The sequence below is a fragment of the Bubalus kerabau genome, chromosome 6 (assembly GCF_029407905.1).
Source record: "Bubalus kerabau isolate K-KA32 ecotype Philippines breed swamp buffalo chromosome 6, PCC_UOA_SB_1v2, whole genome shotgun sequence".
NCBI lineage: Eukaryota > Metazoa > Chordata > Mammalia > Artiodactyla > Bovidae > Bubalus > Bubalus kerabau.
Genome location: NC_073629.1, coordinates 27,637,193 through 27,650,886, shown reverse-complemented (window position 1 = coordinate 27,650,886; position 13,694 = coordinate 27,637,193). Strand labels below are relative to the sequence as shown.

The window sequence follows — 13,694 nt, the reverse complement described above, 5'->3', positions numbered from 1 at the left end:
CCCCATGGGCTATAGTCCATCAGGCTCCTCTGTCCATGGGATTATCCCAGCAAGAATACTGGAGTGGATTGCCATTTTCTCCTCCAGGGGATCTTCCCAACCCAGGAATCGAACCTGCATCTCTTGCATCGCCTGCATTGGCAGGTGGTTCTTTACCACCAATGCCACCTGGGAAGCCCTGTGTGTGTGTGTGTGTGTGTGTGTGTGTGTGTGTGTGTGTGTATGTGACACACATATGTACATACATACACATACATTTACTCTGTCAAATATACATATGTATATGTGTGTGTGTAAATATATATATATATATGTATAAATATACATTTTTTAGCAGCTGACAGTAAAGTGTCTTGAGGAAGGGTTGTTTTATTATCCTGTATACAAAGGTGCCACGTGGGCTGGGGGTGGGGTGTGATAATAAAGGCCACAATTCACAAACCCTGAGTTTAGCAAGCCAATGTTAGGGGCAGAACTCCAGGCCCCCAGGGCATAGTTCATAGCCAAGAGTGGCAGATTAAGTGACGAGAAAGGACGACAGTGGACTCAGTCAATGTAAACAGCCATATTTTCAACATAATTTACTACAGGTCTCTGAAGTGTATATAAAACATTTTAGTGCAACATCTTACAAATAGTTTTCTTTTAAAAAAACAAACAAAAAACAAATCAACAGCTCTCTACATCATGCACGGGTAGTGTGTCTACCCTACTTTTTTTTTCTTCAACAGTAAACGCAGAGAAACCATTGTTTGAAAAAAACATGAAAACTTGCTACAGAAACCCCCTAGGGAAAGAGGGTGTGGTCATAGCCATGTCCTGGAATGGGCCTAGCACAGTGTTGTTTGTTATTAATGCAATATTGTAGATGCAGATAAGTTAACAGAGCTGTTGGCCGTTTTCCTCTCTGGGTCTCTCCTGTAGGCAACTTGCAATGAGGTCTCCCAGCCACTGGAGGACAGCATTACCACTCAGCAGATGCCACATATCCACAGAAATGGCCAAAGAAAGAAGGTCCTTGGGATTTTCATAGAAAGCAGAAAAGCTCACCCTTTGAGCTCACCCTTTGATGGTACCCCCTGGCCCAACAGAAAATGCACAGGAATTAAAAAAAAAAAAAAAAAAAAGACAATTATTAAAATACTGGCTTCGGTTTCTTTTTTCCTTTCAAATCTCCGGCAAGTGCTTCACTTATTTATATGCAGCACTGGCTTTTCTTTTTTCCGTGAACCTATTCAAACTCAAATCTTCATTACATGTCCCAGTTCCAGCCAGCCCTCCAGTATCTTTCCATTCAGACGGATGGAAAGTACATCATCTTCTCATGTGGACTCAGTCTATAAATGAGGGGCCAGCAATTTCCCACCGAAAGCCCATACCCTGACATGAAGAAATGGGGCCAAAGGCCATCTTCTTTCCTCACCACTGCGCCTGTTCTGTACCTCTAGAGCATTGATGCAGCACAAGAAACGGGCATGAGCATGGGGGGCATCGGTGGGATTAAGGTGGTGGTGCCTACACCGAGTTGCAGGAGAGGACTGGTATATCTGGGAGGGAGAGAACACAGCCTGTGTAAGCCCTTCAGAAAACAGCCAGGCAACAGCATTGCTTTCCCTTGGCTATGACACATCAGAGCACCTGCCAAGCACCCAGGTAAGGATCAGTGTCCACATGGCCTGGAATCCCACAGCTTCCCCTGGCGTCTGTTCAGCCTCAGGATTGGGTTCCACACTAATCTCTTGGGTCAGACTTAGTTCCAGAACTCCCGGACACTTTTTCCAAAGTGGGTTCTCCCTTGGGATTCAAGCTGCAAGTTCATAAGGAAGGGAGATGGCACTTGTGGACAGCAAGGTATGAGGAAGTGAAGTGAAGTCGCTCAGTCATGTCCGACTCCTTGTGACCCCATGAACTATAGCCTACAAGGCTCCTCTGTCCATGGAATTTTCCAGGCAAGAGTACTGGAGTGGGTTGCCATTTCCTTCTCCAGGGGATCTTCCCCACCCAGGAACTGAACCTGGGTCTCCCGCGTTGCAGGCAGACACTTTACCGTCTGAGTCACCAGAGAAGTGGCCAGCAAAGTATGAGGAAGCCAGGCAAAAAAAAAAACATCTTCCAGGAGCAAGCAAAAGGAAGCACTTGCAACTGAGGATGCTCCAGGGCCCAGGATCTTGCCCAACACGTGAAAAATAACAGGTGACATTGGCTTCACCAGGCTTTAAGGGACATCCAAATAAAAAGTCAACAATAAACAACCAAATCACGTAAAGCCACAAATGAGATCTAAGAAAGGGAAGGGTACAAAGTCCACGCATGTGATCACGTTCTGCTGAGATGGGGTAATCCATAAGGATTACAAAGGGCTGTGTCTGGGCTTCCCCTGGGCAGATATTCTTATGGCAGTGAGATGCAGGTCAAATGGTGAAGAAGAAAGACATCAATATCTTTGAGAAAGATGTAGTCAGAAGGAAGAAGGAAAACATAGTCTTCATACCTCCAGGGAGGTAGTTATTCCTCCCTGTTCTCCAACGCCAGGCTCTGGAAACCAGGGCTGGCTACTGTCCCAATGTTCATGAACCTAAGCTGTCAGCCGGCCCCTGTGCCTTCCGATGGTGTATGTGGTGGCTGCTTGAGCCCCGTGTGTTCAGCTCAGTTGCTGGCCCCTTTCCAGGCTCACTGGCCACTTGCCCTTAAGAGTTTGATAAAGCACCTGGAAACAGAAGCCCACCTGCTAACAGTTATCAGAGACTGCCCTTGCAGAACAGACCAAGCCAACAACCAGCCTTATTTCCTTCTTTCACTAATTGCTGACTTTGATCAATCTGAAAGTCAGTAGCTGAAAGTAACCTTCTGCCCACTTTAACTTGCAAAGTGTGCACTGTTCAGAGTTTCTGACTTGTTCTCCAACCAAGTCTGCTTATTTTTTGGCAAGGATAGGATGAAGCCTATTGCCCCCCCAGAAGGATAGGCTGGGCTGGGCACTATCTACTCCTAGTGGGGTTTATATGCAGGATTTATCTTGTACATACACAGTTCTTTGAAGCTAAATTCAATGCTTTCATCTTGACTACAAAGTGGTTCCAACAACTCCAGCTGAGGGAAAAGATAAGATACAAATTGGGCCCATACTACACATAATTTTCAAGTCTCGTTAAGGAAGTAAAAAATGTTGGAGTATATTCTGATCCATGGGTGGCATTTTCAAGTGTGCAAAAATGAAAAAAGCCTTGGAAGAGAGTCCTTTGCACTATAAAGTCTGTCCTTCCTTTTGCCATCAGTTGTATTTCAGAGTAATTCATCCACAACATCATGGAATCCAAAAAGGGTAGACCAAAGGGATTGAAAAAGAGTCCCTTACAAATAAGAACCCCTGTAACATCTATATCTGAGAATACTATATAAACCAGCGAGTAGACGTGGCACCGGGAGCTACTCACCACATTACCAAAAACAAAAACAAGAAACCTAACTGGCAGGATGGTGCCATCTGCTCGAAAATAGCTAACGGACCAAGACTGCCACCTAGAGGCAGTCTGCCTCTGACAGATGGGCGACTCTGAACACTTCTGAAGTCTTACTGTGTTCTGCCCCAGAGGTCGGGTGCTGTCCGCTGTCTGGTGGTAGAGCAAGATGCAGCGAGGAGAGCCTCAGCTCCTCCGTGGTTTATGGTCACCTGCAGTCCCCTTAGTCTATGGCTCCTGGGTGGATACTGAGCACAGGGGGCTCCAGGCAAGTGGGGGAGTAGTTGAGGTGTGGCTCCTTGATCCACAACAGGGGCACCCCATTCTTCCCCTCGGAGTTCTTGCTGGAGTTCCGGCTCTTGAAGCGCACCAGCAGGATGGTGATGATAAGGATGCCAAAGATGGGGAAAGGGTAGAAGAAGACGAAGTAGAAGAGTGCGTCGTTGGAGCAGATGATGGACTGCAGAGTGGAACCTGAAAAGGACAGACAGGGAGACAAGACATGAGGGCTGAGAACCTGGATGGTTGCTCACTCCTGAAGACCCCACCCAGATCCACAGAAGTGACTTGGAAGAACTCCCATACCCACGCTATCTTTCCCCTCTTGCCACTAATGGAGGGCGGACTACCCATGTATTCTTGTTCTCACACTCATATCTCTTCGAATTCATAGTTAGAAGTTCAAACCAAGCCAGGTCTCCATTTCCAACTGTGAGTCAGTATTACCACTTGGAAAGCCACATAAGAAAGTGTAATTTACTGATTAGGTACTCAACTGTATCTGAGATGGTGAAGACACTACCTCCACTTCAGCTTGAACCCCCTTGTTGGTTCTATTTTACATGTCCCTTTGCATTCGGTTCTGCTGCCAATGTTCTTCTTTGGGATAGAACACATTCTCTACCTACCAGCTTCTGAGAGCAGGTTTACCAGAAATGATGGTTATTTGATTAATGTTACCAATTAAAAAGTCATTACGGCCCACTTACACATGTCTGCAGTGTATCTGTGGCTGCACAGAATGCAGTGTTAGTTGTTCCTGGATACAGAGGAGAATGAAACCCCACACCTCTCACCCCACCAAGGACTGCTCTGGACTGGAGCCTGGGATCTAGGAGAGTGCATTTTCTCTGTAAAAGAAGGCTGCTGGATGATCTCTGTGTTCTATAAAGCTTACTAAATTTGGATAGCCACAGTGGGCAGATAAAATATGCTCTAAACACTTTCCCTTGTACTTTTGGACTGTGGGTTATTCAGCACATCTTCAGAGGGTCTAAAGTACAATTCAGGGGGTTGGGTGGTTTTTCTTTTTTTTTTTTTTTTTCTTTTTACTGAATAGCTGTTGTTCATCATTAAGAAAATTTAATACACACTTACATGTATCAGATTTCCAAAGTATATGAGACTGGTGATATCAACCACTTTTGACCAATGAAACCTCAATTTCATAAGTTCTATCTAATAAACAGAAAGTTATCAAAGAAAATAAAAAGCTGATGAAACTCAAAATTATCTGATACCATGTCATTCTGGGGGAAAAAAGCTGAAATTTCTAGCCTGTTTTTTAACTTCTACATCATAGGCTAATTCTACTGTAACAAACACCATTTTAGGTTGATCAGTTCCACATTTTGACAGAAGATCACTCAAAAGACTTCATTAGAACAAATAATTCAGGTCAGTATGATGAAAACATTGTGTTCTGGACCATTCTGTAGCAACAGCTGCTGGTTAACTGCTGCTAAGCTCTTACCAGATGTCCTGTAACATCACTAGGCTGGTCTTCCCAACTAATCATGCAAAATCCACCTAATCCTCCACATCACCCTCCAAAATAAAAATGGCCCAGGAACTTGAGAAAAAGCAAGAAGGCAGTGAGGTACTTAGACTTCATTTTCTTTTCTTCTTCCCCTTCAGTTCCGTTCAGTTCAGTTGCTCAGCTGTGTCCGACTCTTGGCGAACTTGGCAGAACTCATGAACCTTAGCACGCCAGGCCTCCCTGTCCATCACCAACTCCCGGAGTCTACCCAAACCCATGTCCATCAAGTCAGTGATGCCATCCAACCATCTCATCTTCTGTCGTCCCCTTCTCCTCCTGCCTTCAATCTTTCCCAGCATTAGGGTCTGTTCAAATGAGTCAGCTCTTCACATCAGGTGGCCAAAGTATTGGAGTTTCAGCTTCAGCATCAGTTCTTCCAATGAACACCCAGGACTGATCTCCTTTAGGATGGACTGGTTGGATCTCCTTGCAGTCCAAGGGACTCTCAAAAGTCTTCTCCAACACCATAGTTCAAAAGCATCAATTCTTCAGCACTCAGCTTTCTTTATAGTTCAACTTTCACATCCATACATGACCACTGGAAAAACCATAGCCTTGACTAGACAGGCCTTTGTTGGCAAAGTAATGTCTCTGCTTTTGAATATGCTGTCTAGGTTGGTCATAACTTTCCTTCCAAGGAGTAAGCATCTTTTAATTTCATGGTTGCAATTACCATCTGAAGTGATTTTGGAGGCCCAGAAAAATAAAGTCAGCCATTGTTTCCACTGTTTCACCATCTATTTGCCATGATGTTGGGGTCCTTTAATGGACCAGAACCTGGTGGTCCGGAGTCGACGATAAGAAAGTGAAAGAGAGAGAGCCAGATGGAGGGAGAGAGAGGGGAAGAAAGAAAGACAGACAGACACAGGGACCCAAGCCCTGATGCAGCAAAGGTGCTTTAATGATCTTTCTGTGAGTATATATAGGCTGTTGTACAAGAAATTTCTTTCGACAATGATAAAGATCAGAAAACCAAATGTATAGTAACCATTACCAAGGTAACAAGGGATTAATAATGGTCACAAGGTCAGGAGACAATCCATATCTCAAGAAAGGGGTTCTGGACTAAGCAGTTTTATCATAAAGAGAATGTTTACTGAAGGAGATTCAAGCCTGTCTCACATAATGACCTCAGTCCTGGGAGCAGCTTGCTGTTCCACTAGTTTCTGACAACAGAAACTGATAGGGAACCGAGGATTTATGAGAAACAGCACGTAGGAATCCTCCTGTTAAACATTCCCTGACAATTCCCCCTTATTTATTAGTAATATTTGTAAAAAGGGTTCTGACCATTAGAGTTTGTTTAGTTTTAACAATTTTTGCATGAAGGCAACGGTAGACAACAAATATAATTGTTAAGACAATCACCAAAATTACAGTTCCAGACCCGATGTTGTGAGTAATGCTTTGAAACCATCTGTGTGGGTCTAGCCCAGATAATTGATCAGCTAGTTGTTCAGCTAAAGTTTTCAAATTAGTGGAAGAGGGCAGATTTTTAGAAAACATTTCAAAGATTTCTTTTTTTAAAATAATTGTACATTCAGAGAGGCATTATCATGTATGTTTTGTAAATGAAATTTGATTTGTTCCCAGTTGTAGGCACTATTTTTGAATTGAATAGGAGTAACACAAAATTGAGTAGAATGCCAATCAGTTTAGCATCACCTGTTTTTGTACATCTATTAACTGATCTCCAACCCATTTGATGGGTTGTTTTTAGTTGCTGTATTTCATCTTGAATATCCTCATCTATCTGAGCCTGAGTGGCCCACATAGTATGGGCATCTTTAGTCCAATTTTGAATAAAATTATGTGTTTGAATTGGGGTTTGCAAAGCAACACCACTGATAGCAACGGTGGTGCAAATAGCTATTAATCCCAAAATGCCAAAAACCAGCCATCAAATGAATTGTTTAGATCACCCGAGCAATTTAGCAAGTAACCAGGAAGCAAGCCCAGCCATGGGATCTTCTTCCCAGGGTCGTTGGAGATTTATTGGTAACCACAGACTATGTCGAGATAGAAGAATCAAAAGGGATTCATTTCTTAAGGAAATAGAAGAGTTAAGGGGGCAGTCCTAAGATGGCGGAGGAACAGGACGGGGAGACCACTTTCTCCCTCACAAATTTATCAAAAGAACATTTGAACACTGAGTAAATTCCACAGAACAACTTCTGAATGCTGGCAGAAGACATCAGGCACCCAGAAAAGCAGCCCATTGTCTCTGAAAGGAGGTAGGAAAAAATATAAAAGATAAAAAGAGAGACAAAAGAGGTAGGTATGGAGATCTGTCCTGGGAAGGGAGTCTTAAAGAAGAGAGAAGTTTCCAAACACCAGGAAATACTCTAACTGGTGAGTCTGTGGTGAGCTTTGGAACCTCAGAGGGCAACATAACCAGGAGGAAAAATAAATAATTAAAACCCACAGATTATGTGCCCAGTGGTAACTCCCAGCGGAGAAGCAGTGCAGACGCCTGCATCCACCACTAGCAAGCGGGAGCTAGGCAGGGAGGCATGGGCTGCATTGCTTAGAGCAAGGACCGGGCCTGAATGTCCCGAGGGCAATCTGAGGGAACTAACTTGAGATAGCAAACCAGACTGTGGGATAGCTACCACACAAAAACCAGCTCACAGAACAAAGGACTGACTAGAGCTAGCCGGCTGCAGACTGGCCCATCCTCCGCCCGAGACAGGCAGGCAAAGGCAGCCAGAGCCGGAAGGGGGCAATCATGGCCCCAGAGAGGCATTATCTACCAATCTGCAAGTAGGCTTCGTTGCTAACCAAGACTTCTTGGGATTCTGGACGGTCAACATCTGCCTGAGATGGTGCGCCGGTTGTACACCCAGAAAACCGAGCAGCAGGGATGGGGGAGGCGATAAGTCACAGATACCATGCTCGCCAAACACCTGGTCACCTGAGCTGCTCGGACCTGGGAAGGGCACAAAACACAGGCCCAACCAAGTCTGTGCCTCTGTGGAGTACCCGAACCTGAGCGGCTTAGACCTGGGAAGTGCATACAACCCAGGGCCGGCCTCAGACAGTTCCCCGCAGAGCAACCTAGAGCCTAAGCAGTGTAGACTGGGAAAGCACACACACCGTGAGCAGGGGCAGACCCAGTGCAGCCGAGACACTGCAAGCACACACCAGTGATATTTGTTTGCAGCGTCCCTCCCTCCCCACAGCACGACTGAACAAGTGAGCCTAAAAAAGTGTCCACCACTGCCCCCTTGTGTCAGGACACTGAAGAGGCCAGCAAAAAGAAGAAGTGAGAACAGAGGGAACCACCTTGGAAGTGACAGGTGCAACAGATCAAAACCCTGTAGTTAGCAACGACTACAAAGGAAGGGGCCTATAGATCTTGAGAAGTATAAGCCAGATCAAGGAACTATCTGACAGTGAAGTATAGATGGAGAAGTCTTGAGCCAAATGTAAGAATAAGACTGAAAGCCAGAGGCAGTAGGCTTAAGTCCAAATCCTGAGAACACCAGAGAACTCCTAACTCCAGGGAACATTAATGAATAGGAGCTCATCAAACGCCTCCATACCTACGCTGAAACCAAGCACCACCCAAGGGCCAACAAGTTCCAGAGCAAGACATACCACGTAAATTCTCCAGCAACACAGGAACATAGCCCTGAGCTTCAATATACAGGCTGCCCAAAGTCACTCCAAACCCATTGACATCTCATAACTCATTACTGGACACTTAATTGCACTCCAGAGACAGAAATCCAGTTCCACCCACCAGAACACCGACAAACTCTTCCCTAACCAGGAAAACTTGACAAGCCACCTGTCCAACCCCACCCACAGTGAGGAAAACTCCACAATAAAGAGAACTCCACAAACTGCCAAATACGGAAAGGCCACCCCAAACACAGCAATATAAACAAGATGAAGAGGCAGAGAAATACCCAACAGGTAAAGGAACAGGATAAATGCCCACCAAACCAAACAAAAGAGGAAGAGATAGGGAATCTACCTGATAAAGAATTCTGAATAATGATAGTGAAAATGATGCAAAATCTTGAAAACAAAATGGAGTTACAGATAAATAGCCAGAGACAAGGATTGAGAAGATGCAAGAAAGGTTTAACAAGGACCTAGAAGAAATAAAAGAGTCAATATATAATGAATAAAGCAATAAATGAGATAAAAAACACTCTGGAGGGAACTAACACTAGAATAACAGAGGCAGAAGATAGGATAAGTGAGGTAGAAGATAGAATGGTAGAAATAAATGAAACAGGAAAAAGGAAAATTAATGAAAAGAAATGAGCACAATCTCAGAGACCTATGGGACAATGTTAAACACCCCAACATTTGAGTCATAGGAGTCCCAGAAGAAGAAGACAAAAAGAAAGACTGTGAGAAAATACTTGAGGAGATAATAGTTGAAAACTTTCCTAAAATGGGGAAGGAAATAATCACCCAAGTCCAAGAAACCCAGAGAGTCCCAAACAGGATAAACCCAAGGTCAAACACCCCAAGACACATATTAATCAAATTGATAAAGATCAAACACAAAGAACAAATATTAAAAGCAGCAAGGGAAAAACAACAAATAACACACAAGGAGATTCCCATAAGGATAACAGCTGATCTTTCAATAGAAACTCTTCAGGCTAGAATGGCAGGACATACTTAAAGTGATGAAAGAAAATAACCTACAGCCCAAATTACTGTACCCAGCAAGGATCTCATTCAAATATGAAGGAGAAATCAAAAGCTTTACAGACAAGCAAAAGCTGAGAGAATTCAGCACCACCAAACCAGCTTTCCAACAAATGCTTAAGGATCTTCTCTAGACAGGAAACACAGAAAGGGTGTATAAACTCGAACCCAAAACAACAAAGTAAATGGCAACGGGATCATACTTATCAATAATTACCTTAAATGTAAATGGGTTGAATGCCCCAACCAAAAGACAAAGACTGGCTGAATGGATACAAAAACAAGACCCCTGTATATGTTGTCTACAAGAGACCCACCTCAAAACAAGGGACACATACAAACTGAAAGTGAAGGGCTGGAAAAAGATATTCCATGGAAATAGAGACCAAAAGAAAGCAGGAGTAGCAATACTCATATCAGATAAAATAGACTTTAAAACAAAGGCTGTGAAAAGAGACAAAGAAGGACACTACATAATGATCAAAGGATCAATCCAAGAAGATATAACAATTATCAATATATATGCACCCAACATAGGAGCACCACAATATGTTAGACAAATACTAACAAGTATGAAAGGGGAAATTAACAATAACACAATAATAGTGGGAGACTTTAATACCCCACTCACACCTATGGATAGATCAACTAAACAGAAAATTAACAAGGAAACACAAACTTTAAATGATACAATAGACCAGTTAGACCTAATTGACATCTATAGGACATTTCACCCCAAAACAATGAATTTCACCTTTTTCTCAAGCGCACATGGAAACTTCTCCAGGATAGATCACATCCTGGGCCATAAAGCTAGCCTTGGTAAATTCAAAAAAATTGAAATCATTCCAAGTATCTTTTCTGACCACAATGCAGTAAGATTAGATCTCAATTGCAGGAGAAAAACTATTAAAAATTCCAATATATGGAGGCTGAACAACATGATGCTGAATAACCAACAAATCACAGAAAAAATCAAAAAAGAAATCAAAATATGCATAGAAACAAATGAAAATGAAAACACAACAACCCAAAACCTGTGGGACACTGTAAAAGCAGTGCTAAGGGGAAGGATCACAGCAATACAGGCATACCTCAAGAAACAAGAAAAAAGTCAAATAAATAACCTAACTCTACACCTAAAGCAACTAGAAAAGGAAGAAATGAAGAACCCCAGGGTTGGTAGAAGGAAAGAAATCTTAAAAATTAGGGCAGAAATAAATGCAAAAGAAACAAAAGAGACCATAGCAAGAATCACCAAAGCTAAAAGCTGGTTCTTTGAGAGGATAAATAAAATAGACAAATCATTAGCCAGACTCATCAAGAAACAAAGGGAGAAAAATCAAATCAATAAAATTAGAAATGAAAATGGAGACATCACAACAGACAACACAGAAATACAAAGGATCATAAGAGACTACTATCAGCAATTATATGCCAATAAAATGGACAACTTGGAAGAAATGGACAATTTCTTAGAAAAGTACATATTTCCAAAACTGGACCAGGAAGAAATAGAAAATATTAACAGACCCATCACAAGCAAGGAAATTGAAACTATAATCAGAAGTCTTCTAGCAAACAAAAGCCCAGGTCCAGACAGCTTCATAGCTGAATTCTACCAAATTTAGAGAAGAGCTAACACCTATCCTATGTAAACTCTTCCAGAAAATTGCAGAGGAAGGTAAACTTCCAAACTCATTCTATGAGGCCACCATCACCCTAATACCAAAACCTGACAAAGATCCCACAAAAAAAGAAAACTACAGGCCAATATCACTGATGAACATAGGTGTAAAAATCCTTAACAAAATTCTAGCAATGAGAATCCAACAACACATTAAAAAGATCATACATCATGGCCAAGTGGGCTTTATCCCAGGGATGCAAGGATTCTTCAATATACGCAAATCAATCAATGTAATACATCACATTAACAAATTGAAAAATAAAAACCATATGATTATCTCAACAGATGCAGAGAAAGCCTTTGGCAAAATTCAATATCCATTTATGATAAAAACCCTCCAGAAAGCAGGAACAGAAGGAACATACCTCAACATAATAAAAGCTATATATGACAAACCCACAGCAAACATTATCCTCAATGGTGAAAAATTGAAAACATTTCCCCTAAAGTCAGGAACAAGACAAGGGTGCCCACTCTCACCACTACTATTCAACATAGTTTTGGAAGTTTTGGCCACAGCAATCAGAGCAGAAAAAGAAATAAAAGGAATCCATATTGGAAAAGAAATAGTAAAACTCTCATTGTTTGCAGATGACATGATCCTCTACACAGAAAACCCTAAAGACTCCACAGAAAATTACTAGAGCTAATCAATGAATATAGTAAAGTTGCAGGATACAAAATTAACACATAGAAATACCTTGCGTTCCTATACCCTAACAATGAGAGAACAGAAAGAGAAATTAAGGAAACAATTCCATTCACATTGCAACAAAAAGAATAAAATACTTAGGAATAAATCTACCTAAAGAAACAAAAGACTTATGTATAGAAAACTATAAAACACTGGTGAAAGAAATCAAAGAGGACACAAATAGATGGAGAAATATACCATGTTCATGGATCAGAAGAATCAATATAGTGAAAATGAGTATACTTCCCAAAGCAATCTACAGATTCAATGCAATCCCTATCAAGCTACCAACGGTATTTTTCACAGAGCTAGAACAAATAATTTCACAGTTTGTAGGGAAATACAAAAAACCTCGAATAGCCAAAGCAATCTTGAGGAAGAAGAATAGAACTGGAGGAATCAACCTGACTGACTTCAGGCTCTACTACAAAGCCACAGTCATCAAGACAGTATGGTACTGGCACAAAGACAGAAATATAGATCAATGGAACAAAATAGAAAGCCCAGAGATAAACCCACGCACCTATGGACACCTAATCTTTGACAAAGGAGGCCAGAATATACAATGGAGAAAAGACAATCTCTTTAACAAATGATGCTGGGAAAACTGGTCAACCACTTGTAAAAGAATGAAACTAGGACACTTTCTAACACCATACACAAAAATAAACTCAAAATAGACTAAAGATCTAAATGTAAGACCAGAAACTATAAAACTCCTAGAGGAGAACATAGGCAAAACACTCTCCGACATATATCACAGCAGGATCCTCTATGACCCACCTCCCAGAATATTGGAAATAAAAGCAAAATAAACAAATGGGGCCTAATTAAACTTAAAAGCTTCTGCACAACAAAGGAAACTATAAGCAAGGTGAAAAGACAGCCTTCAGAATGGGAGAAAATAATAGCAAATGAAGCAACTGACAAAAAATTAATCTCAAAAATATACAAGCAACTCCTGCAGCTCAATTCCAGAAAAATAAATGACCCAATCAAAAAATGGGCCAAAGAACTAAACAGACATTTCTCCAAAGAAGACATACAGATGGCTGACAAACACATGAAAAGATGCTCAACATCACTCATTATCAGAGAAATGCAAATCAAAACCACAATGAGGTACCATTTCACGCCAGTCAGAATGGCTGCTATCCAAAAGTCTACAAGCAATAAATGCTGGAGAGGGTGTGGAGAAAAGGGAACCCTCTTACACTGTTGGTGGGAATGCAAACTATGACAGCCACTATGGAGAACAGTATGAGATTCCTTTAAAAACTGGAAATAGAACTGCCATATGACCCAGCAATCCCACTTCTGGGCATAAGGAAACCAGAATTGAAAGAGACACATGTACCC

At 41.9% G+C, this 13,694-nt stretch overlaps 1 protein-coding gene across 1 annotated transcript in view; it reads right to left on the bottom strand.

Moving 5' to 3' along the window:
• Positions 1–550: 550 nt before the first annotated feature.
• IGSF3 (immunoglobulin superfamily member 3) overlaps positions 551–13,694 on the bottom strand; it is a 129,374-nt gene continuing 116,230 nt past the window's right edge. Inside the window, exon 11 of the mRNA XM_055584621.1 lies at positions 551–3,932. Within this exon, the coding sequence (XP_055440596.1) occupies positions 3,682–3,932 (251 nt within the window). The 3' untranslated portion in view covers positions 551–3,681. The remainder of the gene's footprint in view (positions 3,933–13,694) is intronic.